The sequence below is a fragment of the Ylistrum balloti genome, unplaced genomic scaffold (assembly GCF_031769215.1).
Source record: "Ylistrum balloti isolate Yb309-2 unplaced genomic scaffold, AGI_CSIRO_Ybal_v1 Utg370126, whole genome shotgun sequence".
Classification (NCBI taxonomy): domain Eukaryota; kingdom Metazoa; phylum Mollusca; class Bivalvia; order Pectinida; family Pectinidae; genus Ylistrum; species Ylistrum balloti.
Genome location: NW_026782140.1, coordinates 757,494 through 784,216, shown reverse-complemented (window position 1 = coordinate 784,216; position 26,723 = coordinate 757,494). Strand labels below are relative to the sequence as shown.

Here is a 26,723-nt window from a genome sequence, read left to right as displayed (position 1 = left end):
TCTTAATAACCAAAAGGCCCAGAGTTCTGATATTGGACCTGTAGCATGCTGGGATGAAGGGCTACCAGCTTTGTAAAGATGAATGTGCAGCCATTCCAATTTTTTTCATATTATTGACTTTGACATTCTTTCAAGGTCACAGGCGTAAAATATGTCAAAATCTTTAAATGACTTCTCAACACCAAAGACCAAGAGAGCTGATTTCGGGTCTGTAACATGATGGGAGGAAGGGCAATCAAGTTTTTGAAATGAATGACCTTGACTTTTATCACAGGGGTCAAATATGCTAAACCACAACAACAGAGTATGTTATCAGTTCTGTTTGAAAATGAAGCCCTCAAACTTAGAAACAATAAAAACTTTGTAAGTATGCATATATCAGTTCTTTTCTGCTTGCCCCAATGCTGGGATTTATGCACAGGTGCTAAAACTCTCCAAAGACCTGAAGAGCTCAGGTGCTAAAACTATCCAAAGACCTGAAGAGCTCAGGTGCTAAAACCGTCCAAAGACCTGAAGAGCTCAGGTGCTAAAACCGTCCAAAGACATGAAGAGCTCAGGTGCTAAAACTGTCCAAAGACCTGAAGAGCTCAGGTGCTAAAACTGTCCAAAGACCTGAAGAGTTCAGGTGCTAAAACTGTCCAAAGACCTGAAGAGCAAGACCGGAAGAGCTCAGGTGCTAAAACCGTCCAAAGACCTGAAGAGCTCAGGTGCTAAAACTGTCCAAAGACCTGAAGAGCTCAGGTGGTAAGACATATGGGCCTCTTGTACTAATTGAATGTCAGAACATAAATGATATTTAGGGGCAAACTTAATAATGACTCCAAACCACTTTCAGTTTCAGTTATAAATTTTTCAGCCATTTGATTTCTTCATTCTTTTTGTGTTATCTGGTTGCTATGGTCACTATGACTTATTCAGCCTTTGGTTGTGTGATGTTATAGGACGCCGTGAATACAAAGAACAAGAAGAGAATTTGAAAGAAAGTCGTGCAAAGTAAGTATGATGTGGTAGTGTAGCATTTAGTGTTTAGTTTAACAAATTATTTTTTTTAGTGTGTAACTTCCTAAAATGGAGACGTTTTATCATTTTTAAAAGAAATCAAATAAGAAAATAAATGTGGTATTTAGTTATAAATTTTGCTTAGCAAGTTGAAGTTGAAAATAAAAGGAAAATGTCTTTAATCAGTCAAGTCAGATACTCTCATTAATCCATATATTGAGAAATAGAATTTTACCTTAATTGGTTGACTATAGTTCATCTACATCTTTTTTGGGGACTGAGTTTTGAGTAGTGAAAATAAAGTTTAAAAGATATAAAAACAAAAAATACTAAATCAAAGTGATATTGGACTGATCATCAAGCTGAATGTGTTTTTACTAAAGGTTTAGGTTGTTAAGTCAAAGAAAAAGTCTATCAATGACAGTGGACCTCTGTAGACTTACTCTTTGTAGGTTTCAGGAGGTTATCATGTTTTAATGCCCTGACTTATTCTTTGTAGGTTTCAGGAGGTTATCATGTTTTAATGTCCTGACTTACTCTTTGTAGGTTTCAGGAGGTTATCATGTTTTAATGTCCTGACTTATTCTTTGTAGGTTTCAGGAGGTTATCATGTTTTAATGTCCTGACTTATTCTTTGTAGGTTTCAGGAGGTTATCATGTTTTAATGTCCTGACTTATTCTTTGTAGGTTTCAGGAGGTTATCATGTTTTAATGTCCTGACTTATTCTTTGTAGGTTTCAGGAGGTTATCATGTTTTAATGTCCTGACTTATTCTTTGTAGGTTTCAGGAGGTTATCATGTTTTAATGTCCTGACTTATTCTTTGTAGGTTTCAGGAGGTTGTCATGTTTTTCTGTGTTAAACCAAAGAGTGGGGAGAAAGAAGTGACTCCAGACTATTTCTTTTCATTGTGGTTGGTGTTTTGTAAAGATTTCAAAGATTTCTGGAAAAAAGAGCAGCAGCGAGTTATAAAACAAAGGTAAGTTCTCTTCAGTCAGTATATGACTTTGTGCAGCAAGTGCATGGTTTTGTTCAGGGGGAATAACTCTGTAGAGAAATGCATGATAGCAGCAACGTTTGGTTGAGAGGATATAAATCTGAAAGAAAATAAAAGATTTTGACTCACTGTTTTTAGTCATGGGAAGTAAATCTGGTTATTATCTTACTGAAAAAAAGTTTAAAGAATAGGTTTTCTTGCAAATAATAAAGCTGGACTTAGTGTGTTTATTCTCAGTGAAAAGTGTCCTTCAGGTGAGAATTCCATTAAGGGGGAGAAACTCTTGTGAACTTAATGCTTTTACATTTCGTCATTGAATTCTGTAGCAATGGTTCCTTGTCAGTAAGTTATAAGGTAGTACGTTTAACATCAATGGACAGATTCAAGATCAGTGTGTTCCCTGCTTCTCTGACATAACAAAAAAATGTACCTTGTTGTTAGCAGATGGAACTAAAATCTCGTTATAATAAATGCTTAGTTTGGTATAGGATTTCACTTTTCATACTACCTGCATGGTAACTGAATTTAGCACAACTAATGCAGAGCGTACCAGTATTTCTCTTTCACAAAATTTAAGAGTAAAATGTAAAATGCATTATAGACATTGTGAAAGTGATCAATATAAACATTTTCTAACCATAACACAACAAGACAGGACTGACAAATATTCTCAGCATGCAAACATCTGTTTGGTCTTGTGTTGTGCAATAAGAGGTTGAAGGACGTTCGACCCTTGTGGTTATTACAGGGAAAGTGTATACTTGTGAGTTGTTGGGTTACTTTCAATACAGTTTAATTCCGAACATCAGATGTACAAGAAACATCAACTTGTCATTATATGGAAGTGATAGACGTAAAGCCAGTTTTTAGGTGAGAAGTTCTCACAATCAGAGACACTGTTCTACCACTGGGACAATATGTACATTAATCTTTACCCGACGAGTGTAAAAATTTTGAAGTCTGTATTTTCGTCTTAGAAGTCAAACATTGGAAAATGAAATTGAACAATTTTCCTAAATAGCTGTGAATTTAATTTGCAAAGATGTTGATTCTTGTTTGCCCTCCGAGCATTTTGGGGACAGGAAAGTTCGGTGAATGAAGTCGTTACTTTTACCGTCAATCTGGACATTTATCCATAACAACTTATGGTTGGTTAGACTTCATCTGTGAACTGGCAGTAATATTAGGATTTACAAAATCACTGAGAATTGTTTTGGTAGGACAGGTCGTTGAGGTGTACAGGTTGATGATCAAGACTTTGTATTCACTCTGTATTGGCCAGTCTGTATTGTTTAAATTTAGGGTGAATACAAAAATACTTGATATCAATTATTGACTGAGAGTGAATTCAGAACTACTTAATATCAATTATTGACTGAGAGTGAATTCAGAACTACTTAATATCAATTATTGACTGAGAGTGAATTCAGATCTAAATATGAATTATTGACTGAGATGACTACTAAACATTAAATGTGGAATTAGAATTGTGTTTTGAGTTAATATATATTTATATAATTGATTTTTAGTTAATCATATGCAAGGGAAGATAATCCTGGTGTTGAGGCCTGTGCAATCTGTTGATAATTTGCAGCATCACAAAGTCTAAAAATTTGAAATCTATGTACTGTTCATTATTTAGATGTACTTGGGAAAACATAGATGGTTAAAAAAAAACCGAGAATAGATAAAGATGTCACGAGTGACACACTAATTTTATGAATAAAGAAGCTGTAAGATACACAATCCCAGAGATCCCATTAAAACATGTGCTGTTCGTGACCAAATTTTTATTTACAAACTGAGAGCATACTGTATGTGTCTTTTTGGAATGATAACCAGTCTCTCACAAAAGAACAATGTCAGATATAGGTGTAGAGGTAAGTTTGGTTTTTATGTCAGTTTTTGCTGTGTTCCTCTTATGTTTAACTAATTTAGCTTTCATCCTTTAGAATGATCTTTAAGTAATGAACTAAAAAACAGATTATTTGTACTGACACAATACCATAGACTGAATTGTTCTCTTGTTTAGTCATTGAATGTAAAAAAATCTTAAGTGCCTGGTTATTGAAATTAAAAAAGAAAGAAATCTAAACCCTTTTTGGAAAAAAAAAAATTTTGATTTTGATGTGAGAAGGGCAGCAAAATTGACAATCTATGTATAGGGTATACTATAGAGGAGTCTTGTAGGCCAATACCTGATGTACTATGAAGATGATATGATATACAGGTATATGAGCTGTACTAGCAGGAATTAGCTGAATCTTACACTGGATTTCTTTAAAAATAACCTCACACTTTTCACGTCATCAGTTCTGTGTCTGTGCCAGAAATCGTTCCTATCCCTACAAATTAATTCAGAAAAGGAAACGGAATCTACAGACTGAGATTAGTGGCCACATTTTTTTTTTCTTCACTTCCTGTATTATCTTGAATTAAGATGAAATAAAATACATATGGGTAAGAATTCAAAGAAGCAGGTATGGGAATTTCTGGCTATTTTGAGTGTCTTTAAAATTCATAAGTAAGTGAAAATGTTGTTTATGAGTTGAGAGAATGTTTTGTGTGTTATATAGTAGTTGTGGGTATACCTCCGTAAGAAAATCCATGTGTTGGTCATTTGCCAGTCATTATCATCACACTTGTCCTGTTTAGAGTTCATTTCTAATTTACAGCTCATCAAAAAACTTAACTTACAGAATTACTTGCCATTGGAGAAAATCTCTTGTGACGCAAGATATGTGTTGGAGCAGCATTTTAAATGTTGATATATTTCTTTTCATAAGTGAGCTGAATTTAACTGCCTTCAATGACGACCGCTGTATATATGACCTGGTATTCCATCAAAATAGTTTTCTCTGTCAGTAATTCTCAGGGATGGGGAGGGGAATGTTAGACTTTTAACGTGCCTTCCAAGTTGATATCGTTACTTAAGTAGTCATTTTAATAACATTTCTCCCCAAAGTACACACTTTTGCTTTCGGCTTTTATGTGCAAGATGAAAAAGCTTCTGATGATAAAATGTGTGAAAAAAAAAGAGATCTGTTTGGTGATGATGTGGATTAACTTACTAGGCATTACATAAAATAAACTGTGTACCATTAATGCTATCAAGTGTGCGGAATTGTTCTGTAATAATAATGTTGTTTGGATTTGTGCACGATGCAGGGATATGAAGCAAGTCTTTCAGGGATGCTGACTGTAATTAATCCCAGCTCTCATAACATTTTATGATGAAGAAATTTTCAGCTGGAAACACTATATTTAATATAGGTTGTGTGTAGAGCGATTTGCATCCTTTTGAATCTGAATAAGTGAAATAAGATTTAGTTGTTGTGTAATAGGGCAGGTGTTTTAATCTCCTGTCGGTAATTACTTTCATGTGTGCCCAGGTGTGGTGACTAATAAATGCTGATATTTCACAGGTACTTTTCAGATATTAGGTGTTAGAATTATTATGCAATAAACATGAGTCTGTGTGTTACAGCTGATTGTGGAGGAAGGAAAACCTGTTTCTAGTCAGCTTGTTTTTGTAAAGGACTTGTAGCAATATTCTGTCTTCAGTCTTCATTTGTTATATGTATTCATAGCGTATGTTAGTAGTTACCCAGGTAAGAGTTATTCACAACATTGTTTTACATCAAATAGGTTCATTGTATTGTATAGATTACAATGTATGAAATGCATGTATGTAAGACACTTGTAATTAGGGCATTGCACTCCTTAATGCACAGGAGAAAAAATATTTGATTCACTCTAGTTATGAAACAAGACATGATGTTTAGGGTTAGTCCAGGAAAGTGATGTATGTGAAGGAGGTGTATATATCACAAGTATATGTGTTAATACTCTAATACGCGATCCAAGTGTTAACTCAGAATCAGTATTGTATAATCAGTTTGCTTTAAAGGTTTGAAACTGAACCCTTTTTACCTGATATAGTGCAGGAAACACTTTAATTCAGAGTACGTAATAATGTATACGATAATAAGTATGTAGATTTGTTTTTGTTGTTTATGAACACGGTAACAGCTGTTGGTATATTGATGGAGCTTCCTGTTTGTCGTCAATCTCACTACCTCACACTGCTTAATATCACTCTTAAAACATATTTCTCACTAGTTTTTCAATCCAATTCAAATTTTATCTAATTTCAAGTCAAAATTGTGTCTATTTTGTTTAATGACATTGATAATAAAAATGTTCAAAGAGATTTTATTTTGTTTTATTGGGATGAAGTAAGAATTCCAATATCTGAGAATTTTAAGTGTTTGATTTGGTTAAGTTGTATGATTTTTCATCCTGAAATTTTATCATAATACAGGAAACAGATGAGATATGGGTCAGAGTTTTAGAGTTATTCCGATTTTCTGAGGGATGCTGCTAAGACTCAACTCAGTATGTCGTCTACCTTCTCCTTTCTCCCATCAGATTAGCTTGTCCAATATCATTTACCGCATTGATGGAGCTGGAATTAGGGAGGGGAAGGGTCCAATCAGGAACACAGGTTAACAGACCGGAAGATGGATTAAGGGGGAGGGGGAGGTGGGTGGATGGTCCAATCAGGAACACAGGTTAACAGACAGGAAGATGGATTAAGGGGGAGGGGGAGGTGGGTGGATGGTCCAATCAGGAACACAGGTTTACAGACAGGAAGATGGATTAAGGGAGTGAGGGGGAGGAGGGCAAATCAGGAACCTAGGTTTACAGACAGGAAGATGGATTAAGGGAGTGGGGGGAATCAGGAATCTAGGTTTACAGACAGGAAGATGGATTAAGGGGGAGGAGGATGGAGGGTCCAATAAGGAACCCAGGTTTACAGACAGACAGTACCAATCAGGATTAGGGAGTTTCTAATCAGGAACCCAGGTATTAAGGCAGTCCAATTGATTAGGGACAAAAGAAATATTACAAATTTTGACCTGTGCTGGCAGATGGCCAGTATTGTTACTTGAACCTTTTGTCCAATACATTCCTCTATAGTTCACCAGGACAACCAGGGTGATATATAGACAGTCCTCTATAGTTCACCAGGACAACCAGGGTGATATATAGACAGTCCTCTAAGGTTAAACCAGGACAACCAGGGTGATATATAGACAGTCCTCTAAAGTTAAACCAGGACATCCAGGGTGATATATAGACAGTCCTCTAAAGTTAAACCAGGACAACCAGGGTGATATATAGACAGTCCCCTAAATCTCCATTACAGGGTGGCACAGGATATCTAGACAGTCCTCTATAGTTAAACCAGGACAACAAGGGTGATATATAGACAGTCCTCTAAAGTTAAACCAGGACAACCAGGGTGATATATAGACAGTCCCCTAAATCTCCATTACAGGGTGGCACAGGATATCTAGACAGTCCTCTATAGTTCACCAGGACAACCAGGGTGATATATAGACAGTCCTCTAAAGTTAAACCAGGACAACCAGGGTGATATATAGACAGTCCTCTAAAGTTAAACCAGGACAACCAGGGTGATATATAGACAGTCCTCTAAAGTTAAACCAGGACAACCAGGGTGATATATAGACAGTCCCCTAAATCTCCATTACAGGGTGGCACAGGATATCTAGACAGTCCTCTATAGTTAAACCAGGACAACAAGGGTGATATATAGACAGTCCCCTAAATCTCCATTACAGGGTGGCACAGCATATCTAGACAGTCCTCTATAGTTTAACCAGGACAACAAGGGTGATCTATAGACAGTCCCCTAAATCTCCATTACAGGGTGGCACAGGATATCTAGACAGTCCTCTATAGTTCACCAGGACAACCAGGGTGATATATAGACAGTCCTCTAAAGTTAAACCAGGACAACCAGGGTGATATATAGACAGTCCTCTAAAGTTAAACCAGGACAACCAGGGTGATATATAGACAGTCCTCTAAAGTTAAACCAGGACAACCAGGGTGATATATAGACAGTCCCCTAAATCTCCATTACAGGGTGGCACAGGTTATCTAGACAGTCCTCTATAGTTAAACCAGGACAACAAGGGTGATATATAGACAGTCCCCTAAATCTCCATTACAAGGTGGCACAGCATATCTAGACAGTCCTCTATAGTTAAACCAGGACAACAAGGGTGATATATAGACAGTCCCCTAAATCTCCATTACAGGGTGGCACAGCATATCTAGACAGTCCTCTATAGTTAAACCAGGACAACCAGGGTGATATATAGACAGTCCCCTAAATCTCCATTACAGGGTGGCACAGCATATCTAGACAGTCCTCTATAGTTAAACCAGGACAACCAGGGTGATATATAGACAGTCCCCTAAATCTCCACAACAGAGTGACTCAGATAATATCTAGACATCTCTCTAAATCTCCACAACAGAGTGACACAGATAATATCTAGACATCTCTCTAAATCTCCACAACAGAGTGACACAGATAATATCTAGATATCTCTCTAAATCTCCATAACAGTGTGACACAGATAGTATCTAGACATCCCTCTAAATCTCAACACAGTGTGACACAGATAATATCTAGACATCTCTCTAAATCTCAACACAGAAGATATCTGGACAAACCCATCACAGGGTGACACATGAGATATCTGGACTGACCCACCACAGGGTGACACATGAGATATCTGGACTGACCCACCACAGGGTGACACATGGGATATCTGGACTGACCCACCACAGGGTGACACTCAGGAGATATTTTGATTGACCCACCACAGGGTGACACACAGGAGATATCTGTAAACAGTCTTTCCTGGCACCTCTGTGTAAGTATAAGTGCTTCATTATCATTCTGTTCCAAATATCATACTTCTTTTAATACATCTTTCATTCAACCGCCAAAAAGGTTCTCTGTAAAATTAGTAGAACACTTTAAGGCATTAACCTGTGTTTTTGTGTGGTAGAGGGAGTCCCGGATGGTGTAATAGATAGCAAGTTATTTTCTTTCCTGTCTGTGGGTAGTTCCTGATAAAATTCACATCAAACATGGCTACTTCTCACCAACAAGTGTGAGGTATTTAGATAAACGCCCGTGATTAAAGTTGGTTCAGTTTCATTCATTATAGTTGGTACCAGGCCAGTATGTAGGTGGTAAGTAGTGTGTCTGCTGGAATCATGGCCATATCAAATAATTTGTCATATCTTGCAGTATTATGTTGTAGGGAAGACAGAAAAACACTTAGCACAGATAAAAGATCTCTCACTACTGTCAGTAAAATCAGTCTGAGATTGAATTGATAGGGATTTTTGCAATCATCGACAAATATGTGTTTGTTGTTCGGCCATACTGCTATATGCCAATTTATAGTATTAATACCCAGTCTGTGCTGACCTGGTTTTGTGTTTGGGCAAGGCACTTAATCTGAATTGTTCAGTGTTCAAAGGTCAAGGTCACCATATTGATGACTATTTATAGAGAATCATCAACCAGTATTAGGAGATGACATTAATACAACTACATGTTTAAGAGATTTTTAGATATAACTGTATCTGGAGAATACCTCGATATTGATGTTATATTTGTTATGTTTTTGTTTTGTCAACTTTAAGAATGATAGATTTGAAAGTAGAAACAAATAAAGATTGATACTTTTAATTACCTGTAAAATTTCTTTAATATACTGTAAGGAATTTCAGGTATATGATAAACTATTTTATCAATGTAGGTATACAAAATCAAAATTGTGTTTGTGTATAAGTGTAAGGGCAAGTTGAACATTTTTGTTCCAAATTATGTATATCATTAAGTTCCACTTGTAGATATATGAAACCATCAGTGAATTTTAATTAAAATTTTAAACAGCTGATGTTTTTAAACGGTCTTTTCAATCTGGTTACACCCTATTATTTGAATGGAGACCCTATTAAATTTGATATGTTGAGTATGTAACCAAGGCTGTGTAAAGTATATCATACTAAGGTATTCTTCATGTTGAGTATGTAAAAAGCATGAGTGTCATTACAGTGTTGAGTATGTAAAGGAAGGTCTTCAGTGTTGAGTATGTAACCAAGTCTTCTAACGTATTCTTCAGTGTTGAGTATGTAACCAAGGCTTTCTAAGGTATTCTTCAGTGTTGAGTATGTCACCAAGGCTTTCTAAGGTATTCTTCAGTGTTGAGTATGTAACCAAGGCTTTCTAAGGTATTCTTCAGTGTTGAGTATGTGACCAAGGCTTTCTAAGGTATTCTTCAGTGTTGAGTATGTAACCAAGGCTTTCTAAGGTATTCTTCAGTGTTGAGTATGTAACCAAGGCTTCTAAGGTATTCTTCAGTGTTGAGTATGTAACCAAGGCTTTCTAAGGTATTCTTCAGTGTTGAGTATGTAACCAAGGCTTTCTAAGGTATTCTTCAGTGTTGAGTATGTAACCAAGGCTTCTAAGGTATTCTTCAGTGTTGAGTATGTAACCAAGGCTTTCTAAGGTATTCTTCAGTGTTGAGTATGTAACCAAGGCTTCTAAAGTATTCTTCAGTGTTGAGTATGTAACCAAGGCTTTCTAAGGTATTCTTCAGTGTTGAGTATGTAACCAAGGCTTTCTAAGATATTCTTCAGTGTTGAGTATGTAACCAAGGCTTTCTAAGGTATTCTTCAGTGTTGAGTATGTAACCAAGGCTTCTAAGGTATTCTTCAGTGTTGAGTATGTAACCAAGGCTTTCTAAGGTATTCTTCAGTGTTGAGTATGTAACCAAGGCTTTCTAACGTATTCTTCAGTGTTGAGTATGTCACCAAGGCTTCTAAGGTATTCTTCAGTGTTGAGTATGTAACCAAGGCTTTCTAAGGTATTCTTCAGTGTTGAGTATGTAACCAAGGCTTTCTAAGGTATTCTTCAGTGTTGAGTATGTAACCAAGGCTTCTAAGGTATTCTTCAGTGTTGAGTATGTAACCAAGGCTTTCTAAGGTATTCTTCAGTGTTGAGTATGTAACCAAGGCTTTCTAAGGTATTCTTCAGTGTTGAGTATGTAACCAAGGCTTTCTAAGGTATTCTTCAGTGTTGAGTATGTAACCAAGGCTTCTAAGGTATTCTTCAGTGTTGAGTATGTAACCAAGGCTTTCTAAGATATTCTTCAGTGTTGAGTATGTAACCAAGGCTTCTAAGGTATTCTTCAGTGTTGAGTATGTAACCTAGGCTTTCTAAGGTATTCTTCAGTGTTGAGTATGTAACCAAGGCTTTCTAAGGTATTCTTCAGTGTTGAGTATGTAACCAAGGCTTCTAAGGTATTCTTCAGTGTTGAGTATATCACCAAGGCTTTCTAAGGTATTCTTCAGTGTTGAGTATGTCACCAAGACTTTCTAAGGTATTCTTCAGTGTTGAGTATGTGACCTAGGCTTTCTAAGGTATTCTTCAGTGTTGAGTATGTAACCAAGGCTTTCTAAGGTATTCTTCAGTGTTGAGTATGTAACCAAGGCTTCTAAAGTATTCTTCAGTGTTGAGTATGTAACCAAGGCTTTCTAAGGTATTCTTCAGTGTTGAGTATGTAACCAAGGCTTCTAAAGTATTCTTCAGTGTTGAGTATGTAACCAAGGCTTTCTAAGGTATTCTTCAGTGTTGAGTATGTAACCAAGGCTTTCTAAGGTATTCTTCAGTGTTGAGTATGTAACCAAGGCTTTCTAAGGTATTCTTCAGTGTTGAGTATGTAACCAAGGCTTCTAAGGTATTCTTCAGTGTTGAGTATGTAACCAAGGCTTCTAAGGTATTCTTCAGTGTTGAGTATGTACCCAAGGCTTCTATAGTAGTCTTCAGTGTTGCGTATGTCTCCAAGGTTTCTAAGGTATTCTTCAGTGTTGAGTATGTAACCAAGGCTTTCTAAGGTATTCTTCAGTGTTGAGTATGTAACCAAGGCTTTCTAAGGTATTCTTCAGTGTTGAGTATGTAACCAAGGCTTCTAAGGTATTCTTCAGTGTTGAGTATGTAACCAAGGCTTTCTAAGGTATTCTTCAGTGTTGAGTATGTAACCAAGGCTTTCTAAGGTATTCTTCAGTGTTGAGTATGTAACCAAGGCTTCTAAGGTATTCTTCAGTGTTGAGTATGTAACCAAGACTTTCTAAGGTATTCTTCAGTGTTGAGTATGTAACCAAGGCTTTCTAAGGTATTCTTTAGTGTTGAGTATCTAACCAATTCTTCTAAGGTATTCTTCAGTGTGGAGTATGTCACCAAGGCTTTCTAAGGTATTCTTCAGTGTTGAGTATGTAACCAAGGCTTTCTAAGGTATTCTTCAGTGTTGAGTATGTAACCAAGGCTTTCTAACGTATTCTTCAGTGTTGAGTATGTAACCAAGTCTTCTAACGTATTTTTCAGTGTTGAGTATGTAACCAAGGCTTCTAAGGTATTCTTCAGTGTTGAGTATGTAACCAAGGCTTTCTAAGGTATTCTTCAGTGTTGAGTATGTAACCAAGGCTTTCTAAGGTTTTCTTCAGTGTTGAGTATGTAACCAAGGCTTTCTAAGGTATTCTTCAGTGTTGAGTATGTAACCAAGGCTTTCTAACGTATTCTTCAGTGTTGAGTATGTAACCAAGGCTTCTAAGGTATTCTTCAGTGTTGAGTATGTAACCAAGGCTTTCTAAGGTATTCTTCAGTGTTGAGTATGTAACCAAGGCTTTCTAAGGTATTCTTCAGTGTTGAGTATGTAACCAAGGCTTCTAAGGTATTCTTCAGTGTTGAGTATGTAACCTAGGCTTTCTAAGGTATTCTTCAGTGTTGAGTATGTAACCAAGACTTTCTAAGGTATTCTTCAGTGTTGAGTATGTAACCAAGACTTTCTAAGGTATTCTTCAGTGTTGAGTATGTAACCAAGGCTTCTAAGATATTCTTCAGTGTTGAGTATGTAACCAAGGCTTCTAAGGTATTCTTCAGTGTTGAGTATGTAACCAAGACTTTCTAAGGTATTCTTCAGTGTTGAGTATGTAACCAAGGCTTCTAAGGTATTCTTCAGTGTTGAGTATGTAACCAAGGCTTTCTAAGGTATTCTTCAGTGTTGAGTATGTAACCAAGGCTTCTAAAGTATTCTTCAGTGTTGAGTATGTAACCTAGGCTTTCTAAGGTATTCTTCAGTGTTGAGTATGTAACCAAGACTTTCTAAGGTATTCTTCAGTGTTGAGTATGTAACCAAGGCTTTCTAAGGTATTCTTCAGTGTTGAGTATGTAACCAAGGCTTTCTAAGGTATTCTTCAGTGTTGAGTATGTAACCAAGACTTTCTAAGGTATTCTTCAGTGTTGAGTATGTAACCAAGGCTTCTAAGGTATTCTTCAGTGTTGAGTATGTGACCTAGGCTTTCTAAGGTATTCTTCAGTGTTGAGTATGTAACCAAGGCTTTCTAAGGTATTCTTCAGTGTTGAGTATGTAACCAAGGCTTTCTAAGGTATTCTTCAGTGTTGAGTATGTAACCAAGGCTTTCTAAGGTATTCTTCAGTGTTGAGTATGTAACCAAGGCTTTCTAAGGTATTCTTCAGTGTTGAGTATGTAACCAAGGCTTTCTAAGGTATTCTTCAGTGTTGAGTATGTAACCAAGGCTTCTAAAGTATTCTTCAGTGTTGAGTATGTCACCAAGGCTTCTAAGGTATTCTTCAGTGTTGAGTATGTCACCAAGACTTTCTAAGGTATTCTTCAGTGTTGAGTATGTAACCAAGGCTTTCTAAGGTATTCTTCAGTGTTGAGTATGTAACCAAGACTTTCTAAGGTATTCTTCAGTGTTGATTATGTAACCAAGGCTTTCTAACGTATTCTTCAGTGTTGAGTATGTAACCAAGGCTTTCTAAGGTATTCTTCAGTGTTGAGTATGTAACCAAGGCTTCTAAGGTATTCTTCAGTGTTGAGTATGTAACCAAGGCTTTCTAAGGTATTCTTCAGTGTTGAGTATGTAACCAAGGCTTTCTAAGGTATTCTTCAGTGTTGAGTATGTAACCAAGGCTTCTAAGGTATTCTTCAGTGTTGAGTATGTAACCTAGGCTTTCTAAGGTATTCTTCAGTGTTGAGTATGTAACCAAGGCTTCTAAGGTATTCTTCAGTGTTGAGTATGTAACCAAGGCTTTCTAAGGTATTCTTCAGTGTTGAGTATGTAACCAAGGCTTTCTAACGTATTCTTCAGTGTTGAGTATGTAACCAAGGCTTTCTAAGGTATTCTTCAGTGTTGAGTATGTAACCAAGGCTTCTAAGGTATTCTTCAGTGTTGAGTATGTAACCAAGGCTTCTAAGGTATTCTTCAGTGTTGAGTATGTAACCAAGGCTTTCTAAGGTATTCTTCAGTGTTGAGTATGTAACCAAGGCTTTCTAAGGTATTCTTCAGTGTTGAGTATGTAACCAAGGCTTTCTAAGGTATTCTTCATTGTTGAGTATGTAACCAAGGCTTTCTAAGTATTCTTCAGTGTTGTGTTGAGTATCTAACCAAGGCTTTCTAAGGTATTCTTCAGTGTTGAGTATGTAACCAAGGCTTTCTAAGGTATTCTTCATTGTTGAGTATGTAACCAAGGCTTTCTAACGTATTCTTCAGTGTTGAGTATGTAACCAAGACTTCTAAAGTATTCTTCAGTGTTGAGTATGTAACCAAGGCTTCTAAGGTATTCTTCAGTGTTGAGTATGTGACCTTGGCTTTCTAAGGTATTCTTCAGTGTTGAGTATGTAACCAAGGCTTTCTAAGGTATTCTTCAGTGTTGAGTATGTAACCAAGGCTTTCTAAGGTATTCTTCAGTGTTGAGTATGTAACCAAGGCTTTCTAAGGTATTCTTCAGTGTTGAGTATGTCACCAAGACTTTCTAAGGTATTCTTCAGTGTTGAGTATGTGACCTAGGCTTTCTAAGGTATTCTTCAGTGTTGAGTATGTAACCAAGGCTTTCTAAGGTATTCTTCATTGTTGAGTATGTAACCAAGGCTTTCTAACGTATTCTTCAGTGTTGAGTATGTAACCAAGACTTTCTAAAGTATTCTTCAGTGTTGAGTATGTAACCAAGGCTTTCTAAGGTATTCTTCAGTGTTGAGTATGTAACCAAGGCTTTCTAAGGTATTCTTCAGTGTTGAGTATGTAACCAAGGCTTTCTAAGATATTCTTCAGTGTTGAGTATGTCACCAAGGCTTCTAAGGTATTCTTCAGTGTTGAGTATGTCACCAAGGCTTCTAAGGTATTCTTCAGTGTTGAGTATGTGACCTAGGCTTTCTAAGGTATTCTTCAGTGTTGAGTATGTAACCAAGGCTTTCTAAGGTATTCTTCAGTGTTGAGTATGTAACCAAGACTTTTTAAAGTATTCTTCAGTGTTGAGTATGTAACCAAGGCTTTCTAAGATATTCTTCAGTGTTGAGTATGTAACCAAGGCTTTCTAAGGTATTCTTCAGTGTTGAGTATGTAACCAAGGCTTTCTAAGGTATTCTTCAGTGTTGAGTATGTAACCAAGGCTTCTAAAGTATTCTTCAGTGTTGAGTATGTAACCAAGGCTTCTAAGGTATTCTTCAGTGTTGAGTATGTGACCTTGGCTTTCTAAGGTATTCTTCAGTGTTGAGTATGTAACCAAGGCTTTCTAAGGTATTCTTCAGTGTTGAGTATGTAACCAAGGCTTCTAAGGTATTCTTCAGTGTTGAGTATGTAGCCAAGGCTTTCTAAGGTATTCTTCAGTGTTGAGTATGTGACCAAGGCTTTCTAATGTATTCTTCAGTGTTGAGTATGTAACCAAGGCTTCTAAGGTATTCTTCAGTGTTGAGTATGTAACCAAGGCTTTCTAAGGTATTCTTCAGTGTTGAGTATGTAACCAAGGCTTTCTAAGGTATTCTTCAGTGTTGAGTATGTAACCAAGGCTTCTAAGGTATTCTTCAGTGTTGAGTATGTCACCAAGGCTTTCTAAGGTATTCTTCAGTGTTGAGTATGTAACCAAGGCTTTCTAAGGTATTCTTCAGTGTTGAGTATGTAACCAAGGCTTTCTAAGGTATTCTTCAGTGTTGAGTATGTAACCAAGGCTTTCTAACGTATTCTTCAGTGTTGAGTATGTAACCAAGGCTTTCTAAGGTATTCTTCAGTGTTGAGTATGTAACCAAGGCTTTCTAAGGTATTCTTCAGTGTTGAGTATGTAACCAAGGCTTTCTAAGGTATTCTTCAGTGTTGAGTATGTAACCAAGGCTTTCTAAGGTATTCTTTGAGTATGTAACCAAGGCTTCTAGTATGTGATATGTCACCAAGGCTTTCTAAGGTATTCTTGCAGCTTTACAGTGGTAGGAATTCAAACTACGTTGAGATGTAGGCTAATGTTTGACGAGTTATCTTTGAAACAAAAAATTTACTTAAAGTTAAAATATTTTTCAGGTTTCAAGAGATCTGTAAAAATTAATTGAATTGTGAATGGATTTAAAACAAACCCATAAGGGTCAGTGCATCAAAACATTTTAAAAGATTAAAGTAAAATAGAGTGAATACAAAGAGCCAGATAGTAGATTTTCACTTCCAACAGTATACCTCCTAACCAAGGTTCTAAGATGTTGTCCTTATTGTCATTAATCTTTCTCAAATTTCATGTTTATGTTTCCCTTGATCCTGTTTGATTTTGGTACTGATCAGAAAAAACAAAGGGCCCAAAAGCAGCCATTTTGGATCTTTACTTTGAAAGTTTCTTAATGCTATTTCTTAAAAAACACAGTATAGATCTTTCTCAGATTTCACGTATAGGTTCCTCTTGGTTACCAGTTGTGCCTGTTTGAATTTAGGACTGATCAGAAAAACAAAATGGCCAACAGACACCCATTTTGGATTTCGCCTACTAAAGATTGTTATTCCTATTTCTTAAGAAGTACTAAATGGATATTTCTCAAATTTCATACCTGTATTCCCTTTGGTCTCTGCTTGTGTCCTTTTGATTTTGGGACTGATCAAAAGAAACAGAATGGCCTCCAGGTGGCCTTTTTGATTTGGCAGGTAAAGATTATCATCACAATTTCTGTAATAGAATGTTCAGATGTCTTATCATTAGGAGCAAAATCAGAGCAAATAAAAGTCAAACAATGGTGGGTACCAAGATCTAACAATGGTGGGTACCAAGATCAAACAATGGTGGGTACCAAGATCAAACAATGGTGGGTGCCAAGATCAAACAATGGTGGGTGCCAAGATCAAACAATGGTGGGTGCCAAGATCAAACAATGGTGGGTGCCAAGATCTAACCATGGTGGGTGCCAAGATCAAACAATGGTGGGTACCAAGATCAAACAATGGTGGGTACCAAGATCAAACAATGGTGGGTGCCAAGATCAAACAATGGTGGGTACCAAGATCAAACAATGTTGGGTGCCAAGATCTAACAATGGTGGGTGCCAAGATCAAACAATGGTGGGTGCCAAGATCAAACAATGGTGGGTGCCAAGATCTAACCATGGTGGGTGCCAAGATCTAACCATGGTGGGTGCCAAGATCTAACAATGGTGGGTGCCAAGATCAAACAATGGTGGATGCCAAGATCAAACAATGGTGGGTGCCAAGATCTAACAATGGTGGGTACCAAGATCAAACAATGGTGGGTGCCAAGATCAAACAATGGTGGGTGCCAAGATCAAACAATGGTGGGTGCCAAGATCAAACAATGTTAGGTGCCAAGATCAAACAATGTTGGGTGCCAAGATCTAACAATGGTGGGTACCAAGATCAAACAATGGTGGGTGCCAAGATCAAACAATGGTGGGTGCCAAGATCAAACAATGGTGGGTGCCAAGATCAAACAATGGTGGGTGCCAAGATCAAACAATGTTGGGTGCCAAGATCAAACAATGTTGGGTGCCAAGATCAAACAATGGTGGGTGCCAAGATCAAACAATGTTGGGTACCAAGATCAAACAATGGTGGGTGCCAAGATCAAACAATGTTGGGTGCCAAGATCAAACAATGGTGGGTGCCAAGATCAAACAATGTTGGGTGCCAAGCTCAAACAATGTTGGGTGCCAAGATCAAACAATGTTGGGTGCCAAGATCAAACAATGGTGGGTGCCAAGATCAAACAATGGTGGGTGCCAAGATCAAACAATGGTGGGTGCCAAGATCAAACAATGGTGGGTGCCAAGATCTAACAATGGTGGGTGCCAAGATCTAACCATGGTGGGGTGCCAAGATCTAACCATGGTGGGTGCCAAGATCTAACAATGGTGGGTGCCAAGATCTAACAATGGTGGGTGCCAAGATCAAACAATGGTGGGTGCCAAGATCAAACAATGGTGGGGTGCCAAGATCAAACAATGGTGGGTGCCAAGATCAAACAATGGTGGGTGCCAAGATCTAACAATGGTGGGTGCCAAGATCTAACCATGGTGGGTGCCAAGATCTAACCATGGTGGGTGCCAAGATCTAACAATGGTGGGTGCCAAGATCTAACAATGGTGGGTGCCAAGATCAAACAATGGTGGGTGCCAAGATCAAACAATGGTGGGTGCCAAGATCTAACAATGGTGGGTGCCAAGATCAAACAATGGTGGGTGCCAAGATCAAACAATGGTGGGGTGCCAAGATCTAACCATGGTGGGTGCCAAGATCTAACAATGGTGGGTGCCAAGATCAAACAATGTTGGGTGCCAAGATCTAACAATGGTGGGTGCCAAGATCTAACCATGGTGGGTGCCAAGATCTTACAATGGTGGGTGCCAAGATCTAACAATGATGGGTGCCAAGATCAAACAATGGTGGGTGCCAAGATCAAACAATGGTGGGTGCCAAGATCCCTCTGGGATTTCTTGTTGATGTTCCACTAGCAAGAACTCAAATATATATTACCAGCATTTCCCCAAAAATTTTGTCTGAATGGAATGACATTTCTTGTCCCACAGTGTCATCATTTAGTGCAATTAAAAAAAATGTCTTATTTCAACTTTTTACAGTTGCCAAACACCAGTGCATTTTGTTTTTGAAAATTAATGGAGACAGTTAAGAAATTTTGTAAGTGACTTCAATGCCAATTTATTCAATTCCCACTTAACAAATAGCCCTGTCTGTATCTGTGGTCATCCAGTTGAAGATGACCACAGGTCTTTCTTCATTGTCCTGTTTTCACTACAACTCCATTTTACTTCTCTTTCTCCTCAAGTTCTGCCAGTGGGATTGAGCTCAAATTTGCATGAAACTATCCTGGGATGGTCCTGATCTAGTGTTGTCATTTTTCGAGCATGTCTGAAATCTAAGATGGCTGCCATGGCCACCATCTTGAAAAACATTTTAAACTTCTTTTCAAGTTCTGCTGGTGCCATTGAGCTACAAATTGTTTAGAATGTTAAGGAAAGGTAGCAAACGAAGGGTTATTTTTCGACTGTGTCTAGACTTTAATATAGCAGCCAGAGAGGCCATTTTGTAACATGATTGCGCAAGCATGGTTTTCCTATGCAAGATCTATTTCAAACTTCGCAAGTTTAACCAGTTGGATTGAGCTGCAACTTTACTGTCAAAAAGAGAGGTAACACATACATACAGCTAATCAGGAAATATTGAGGTAGATAGATGAACCAGAGCTTTGTGTTTTAGAGTTAATGACAACAAATTGTTGTTTTGTTTCTGCAGAATCAAGGATGCCCAGATGAGAGTTAGACAGTTGCAGGAGGGTAAAAAGGTGGCCATCTCCACACAAATTAGGACACGCTCAAAGAAACCTGGAGGATTAGTAAGTACACTTAACTTCAGCTTGACACGCTTCAAATATTGACTGAAATAAGAAAATCTTAACTCAGTGAGACCTTCTCCAAATGTAGACTAAATTATGTATTTATAAACATAGTGACTCAGTGAGACCTTCTCCAAACGTAGACTAAATTATGTATTTATAAACATAGTGACTCAGTGAGACCTTCTCCAAATGTAGACTAAATTATGTATTTATAAACATAGTGACTCAGTGAGACCTTCTCCAAATGTAGACTAAATTATGTATTTATAAACATAGTGACTCAGTGAGACCTTCTCCAAATGTAGACTAAATTATGTATTTTATAAACATAGTGACTCTGTGAGACATTCTCCAAACTTAGTTACATTTGGTGTCAGGAGTCTTTACCTGGTTGAACTGATTGGGTTGCTTCCTCTCTACAGACAGGAGTACTTTAAGTATAATCTTATTGGCAAAGGGATGGTAAGGAGCTGGACCGATGGGGCTACACCCTCTGTCTTGTCCTAATGAAGGGACAGACACTGGGGCTATGGGCTCCGTCAGATATACACTCATGCCCTAACCATGTTAAGGAATGAGTAAATTTTTAGTGGCTGGCCCTGACCAGTCAGTCTGGCTCCAATGGTATCACTCCGCACCTTTCATTTCTACTAAATCTGAGGCTGGCACTTGTTTTAGCAAGTGTAAGAGTAATGACCAGATTAATTGGGTATTATGTTTACTTTAGAGCGAAGGGATTTTACATTTTTTGTACATGTTCAACACAACAGACATCTATTTCCATCTGATATAAAAGACAACTCACTGTACATTAATGCTATTTCATGATAACCTTTCTTTTCGTTTGCTGAATTTTTGTACTTTTCCTTTGCACGGAGAACTTCAAATAGAATTAAAACTTCATAAAATCTCAGGAATAGAAGCAGTTCCTGAGAAATCTATCTATAGGCTGTTCTATATTTCCTTGTGCGGTGCCACAGTTCTGATAGTGTGGCTACGTTCACTGAGAGAATATTTTGGAAAGTTTTTGGCTCTATAATTATACCCCACTTGACATTTATTGCATTCTAAGTGTTTAATGTCTCAGCATGTTTAAATTTTAGATTAAACTATTAACATTATAGCTATCATTTTAAAATTGAAGAGTTTATCTCAGACACACTTCCAATGGGTTCTGCAAGTGTCTGCCTTCTCGCCAAGATTAACATTTTCCCCTGTCCGCTAGGATTGTAATATATGTGACCATTGCCTCCACACCTAGCAGATAGGGATGGAGCCTTAATTATTGTATACACACTTTAACAGGTTGCAATCAAGTGGTTTAAGGCAGATGTAGGTGATCAGCTAGACTTGAAAATATGCTGTCAACATGATAAATGTTTTGACTTTTTGAGATGAAAACAATTAAATTTTGTGTTTTCTGCTAAGGATATATTGAGGAGTCCTTCTCTGTTAGTCTTATCTATAAGCATTATAAGTCTGGTTTGGTCTCTACATGAAGAATGAGTTTTTATTGACGACAAAGATCTATAATGGAAGTGCTTTTTCCATTCTTTGAAACAAGGTTTTGTCTACATGATTGATGTCAGGAAGATGGGATGGGGTATCATATTTAATGTAAGAAAAGAGAACATTTGGGAAATGGTTTGGTAGATTTGTATAATCTTAAACCTTGTATATCATAACAAAAGTAAACAACTGGTCACACACAGGTAGCATAGTTCAATGAAATTTTCTATAAAAATTTGCTACATAGAGTGTTGTTTTTGTACTATTTTGAGTTACATATCAAGTGAGCAGTGTGTTGGTGAGGGTATGTATATAATGTTATATATCAAGTGAGCAGTGTGTTGGTGAGGGTATGTATATAATGTTACATATCAAGTGAGCAGTGTGTTGGTGAGGGTATGTATATAATGTTATATATCAAGTGAGCAGTGTGTTGGTGAGGGTATGTATATAATGTTACATATCAAGTGAGCAGTGTGTTGGTGAGGGTATGTATATAATGTTACATATCAAGTGAGCAGTGTGTTGGTGAGGATATGTATATAATGTTATATATCAAGTGAGCAGTGTGTTGGTGAGGGTATGTATATAATGTTACATATCAAGTGAGCAGTGTGTTGGTGAGGGTATGTATATAATGTTACATATCAAGTGAGCGGTGTGTTGGTGAGGGTATGTATATAATGTTTACAGGCTGGTACTGTGTAGTGATTGTGGCATCTTAGATGTTAGTACATTGTAGTTAAACTGTATATATACAAACCAGCCACTGTATGAAGAGTGAACTTCACTTAGATGTTAGTACATTGTAGTTAAACTGTATATATACAAACCAGCCACTGTATGAAGAGTGAACTTCACGTAATATAGATACAAGTGATGAATCGTCATACTGCCATAAAAAAATAGGTAAAGGTATGTTACAAAGAAGTTGTTTTTAGTTTCTCTTTGTGTAAGTGATCAGAATTGATAAAGAATGAGTATTTTTGGGGTGAAGGAGTTACATTGTGTAAGTGAGAAGGAATAAGGCCTATTGGACTTCTGGTTTGTATCATATCTACATTATGTTTACAAGTAACATAGCTCAAAAGATTTCATCTCCTGGATACATCATATTTATGACAAAGGCAGGGAGATAAGCTAGAAGGAGAATGAAGTAAGAAATTTCCTTAGTAAAAGGCCAGGGGATAATAATCAGTGTACAAGAGTGGGGGTAAAAGGTCAGGACATAATAATCAGTGTACAAGAGTGGGGAAAATACCAAAATATAGAGAAAGGGTTACAACATACAGGGGAGGGGTAGGACTAGTGGTAGGGATCAATTCTGTCCATAAGAGGTATGGGGATATCGTATTAGGAGGGTGATAGTTGGGTTGATGTTTTGTGTGTTAGAGGTATAGGGTTAGGTAAAAAGTACCAGATTGGGATTGTTTTTTCTATGTAAGATATATATGGAGACAGTAAGGATTTATCTATGTAAGATATATATGGAGACAGTAGGGATTGTTTTTCTATGTAAGATATATATGGAGACAGTAAGGATTGTTTTTTCTATGTAAGATATATATGGAGACAGTAGGGATTGTTTTTTCTATGTAAGATATATATGGAGACAGTAAGGATTTATCTATGTAAAATATATATGGAGACAGTAGGGATTGTTTTTCTATGTAAGATATATATGGAGACAGTAAGGATTGTTTTTTCTATGTAAGATATATATGGAGACAGTAAGGATTGTTTTTTCTATGTAAGATATATATGGAGACAGTAAGGATTTATCTATGTAAGATATATATAGGGAGACAGTTTTTCTATGTAAGATATATATGGAGACAGTAAGGATTTATCTATGTAAGATATATATGGAGACAGTAAGGTTTTATCTATGTAAGATATATATGGAGACAATAGGGATTGTTTTTTCTTTGTAAGATATATATGGAGACAGTAGGGATTGTTTTTTCTATGTAAGATATATATGGAGACAGTAAGGATTGTTTTTTCTATGTAAGATATATATGGAGACAGTAAGGATTTATCTATGTAAGATATATATGGAGACAGTAGGGATTGTTTTTTCTATGTAAGATATATATGGAGACAGTAGGGATTGTTTTTCTATGTAAGATTTATATTGAGACAGTAGGGATTGTTTTTTCTATGTAAGATATATATGGAGACAGTAGGGATTGTTTTTTCTATGTAAGATATATATGGAGACAGTAAGGATTTATCTATGTAAGATATATATGGAGACAGTAGGGATTGTTTTTCTATGTAAGATATATATGGAGACAGTAAGGATTTATCTATGTAAGATATATATGGAGACAGTAGGGATTGTTTTTTCTATGTAAGATATATATGGAGACAGTAGGGATTGATTGTTTTTTCTATGTAAGATATATATGGAGACAGTAGGGATTGTTTTTTCTATGTAAGATATATATGGAGACAGTAGGGATTGTTTTTCCTATGTAAGATATATATGGAGACAGTAGGGATTTATCTATGTAAGATATATATGGAGACAGTAGGGATTGTTTTTCTATGTAAGATATATATGGAGACAGTAAGGATTTATCTATGTAAGATATATATGGAGACAGTAAGGATTTATCTATGTAAGATTTATCTATGTAAGATATATATGGAGACAATAGGGATTGTTTTTTCTTTGTAAGATATATATGGAGACAGTAGGGTTTGTTTTTTCTATGTAAGATATATATGGAGACAGTAGGGATTGTTTTTTCTATGTAAGATATATAATTGGAGACAGTAGGAATTGTTTGTGAGATGTGAAGGGACTGGGAAGAAGACTAGAATGAAGACCGTGGGGGGTAGATGTATAAGTATGTACTCTGTGTTGTTTATTCTCTACATATACCCACTTGTCCGTTTACTTCCAGTGTACCAGTATGCCCCCTGTGTGGGTTGTCCTATTTACCGGGTGGGCAGTGTAGATAAAGATGTAGACAACTTTTATAATTTTACCTGAGTCAAAGAGTTTGTTGTAGATATGTTAAGAGATATTATAGCTAATGACTTAAATGTTACTGTCAGTGTTGCCTGGTGTAGTGTCTGTGTGGCTCGCTGGGTACACACCATACCTGTCATACCGACTTGTACGTGGCGGTGATAATATGGATAGTACACCAACACAATGTACCTAGTTCTCTGATGGGTTGACTTGGTGGCCAGATATCGCCGCCAATCCTTGCTTTGATGTAGTACCACCGTAGGAAATGCTACATACCTCCACGGAACCAGGCCTTTTGATTACTGTAGATACATTTAAACACATATGGAAACACTGAAGTATTCCTGCTGTTTGTAATCACTTCTCTACAAGATTTTTATTGCCAATATTTCTCCAATTTTTCATCCATTAACCCTTAAAACTAATCTGTAGGATTACTTGTTGATGAAATAGGAATACTTCAATTATGTTTTCATCAGTATAGATAGTCTAGAAATTAAAGCCATGGTTTTTACTATTTGATTTTAGTGACACAACTTGTAATTAGTTTGGTTATAACAGTGTGAATTGTAGAATTGTGCTGATAAATGATATTTCCTCTCATCTCGAGTTGTAAACCTTAAAAATCTGTCTTTATTTGAGATAAACTGTATCACCTGAAACTAAGTATTAAGACAGGAATCAAAATTTTGAAATGGTAACTGGTTTTTGTTCTTGTAGTTACTTAGTAAACCATATTGAGCTGCCAGACTCAGAAGTAGATATTAGTTATAATTAAATACCAGGGTTATACCTATAAATCCAATCAGACATACACATTCACAGAAGCCTAGGATGACGTAATATGCTGTTGTAACACTTTCTAACATGCTTATCATTTCCATCAACATTAATAGTTAGCTGGTAATATAATATTTGACTACAGGTGTGTGTATTACCTGGTAATATAATACCTAACTACAGGTGTGTGTATTACCTGGTAATATAATACCTAACTACAGGTGTGTGTATCATCTGGTAATATAATAACTGACTACAGGTGTGTGTATTACCTGGTAATATAATACCTAACTACAGGTGTGTGTATTACAAGGTAATATAATACCTAACTACAGGTGTGTGTATTACCTGGTAATATGATACCTGACTACAGGTGTGTGTATTACCTGGTAACATAATAATTGACTACAGGTGTATGTATTACCTGGTAATATAATAACTGACTACAGATGTGTGTAGTACCTGGTGATATAATACCTAACTACAGGTGTGTTTATTACCTGGTAATATGATACCTAACTACAGGTGTGTGTATTACCTGGTGATATGATACCTAACTACAGGTGTGTGTATTACAAGGTAATATAATACCTAACTACAGGTGTGTGTATTACCTGGTAATATGATACCTGACTACAGGTGTGTGTATTACCTGGTAATATAATAATTGACTACAGGTGTATGTATTACCTGGTAATATAATAACTGACTACAGGTGTGTGTATTACCTGGTAATATAATACCTGACTACAGGTGTGTGTTTTCCCTGGTAATATAATACCTGACTACAAGTTTGTGTATTACAAGGTAATATAATACCTGACTCCAGGTGTGTGTATTACCTGGTAATATAATACCTGACTACAGGTGTGTGTATTACCTGGTAATATAATACCTGACTACAGGTGTGTGTATTACCTGGTAATATAATACCTAACTACAGGTGTGTGTATTACCTGGTAATATAATACCTGACTACAGGTGTGTTTATTACCTGGTAATATAATACCTGACTACAGGTGTGTGTATTACCTGGTAATATAATACCTGACTACAGGTGTGTGTATTACCTGGTAATATAATACCTGACTACAGGTGTGTTTATTACCTGGTAATATAATACCTGACTACAGGTGTGTGCACAGATTTTCCATGATTGACTACCTGGTTATTTTGCATTTGAACACTCTAGTTGTGTGCAGGTTTTGTGGCATCTGACCAGAGATAAAGATATCACTTTCAAAGCAAAAGCAATTTATAAATCCTTCAGTTTTACTGGGGCTTTCATGGCCTGTATGGAAAGGCAAATTAAGCTATAGCAGTAAATTTTCTGGAGTAAATTGAATGTATTTTGTATAATAATTGGATGAAGAAATTGTTATCATGATTTTCACCACAGAGGCCCCAGGAATAACCCTGTGATGGGTTGTGGTTAAGGGATCAACACTGACACCTTTGACCATTCTCATTGTGTTCATATATACTACATGTGTATTTTCTGATGTGTATGACTTTATGATATGTCTAATGTAAGAGATATGTTTGTATATTTCAGAAAGACCGACTTGCCAGTAAGGGGATGCTGTAGACCCTGCCATATTTTGTTGGAGCTTGATTGGCGCACTATAGGATAATCATACATTGCAATATACCTATGTCTCTGTCTCCACAAGTGGTCCCAAATTGTGTGGTGCCACAAAAGTTGGTGACAACTGGTTCAGCAAGAGGAAAGTAGTTACGCACTTAGCTATGGATCCTATTTGTGATCTGACTAAAGGGCGCACATCGGACCACGCCCTGATGTCTGTCTTCCATATTGTGCCAGTAATTTGGTGTCTGCTTGGATTGACTGTGTTATGT

At 36.8% G+C, this 26,723-nt stretch overlaps 1 protein-coding gene across 1 annotated transcript in view; it reads left to right on the top strand.

Moving 5' to 3' along the window:
• LOC132550484 (protein cappuccino-like) overlaps positions 1–26,485 on the top strand; it is a 68,633-nt gene extending 42,148 nt beyond the window's left edge. The window contains exons 16-19 of the mRNA XM_060214554.1: positions 942–993; positions 1,828–1,977; positions 19,486–19,585; positions 26,419–26,485. Coding sequence (XP_060070537.1) covers positions 942–993; positions 1,828–1,977; positions 19,486–19,585; positions 26,419–26,451 — 335 coding nt within the window. The 3' untranslated portion in view covers positions 26,452–26,485. The remainder of the gene's footprint in view (positions 1–941; positions 994–1,827; positions 1,978–19,485; positions 19,586–26,418) is intronic.
• The last annotated feature ends 238 nt before the right edge of the window (positions 26,486–26,723 follow it).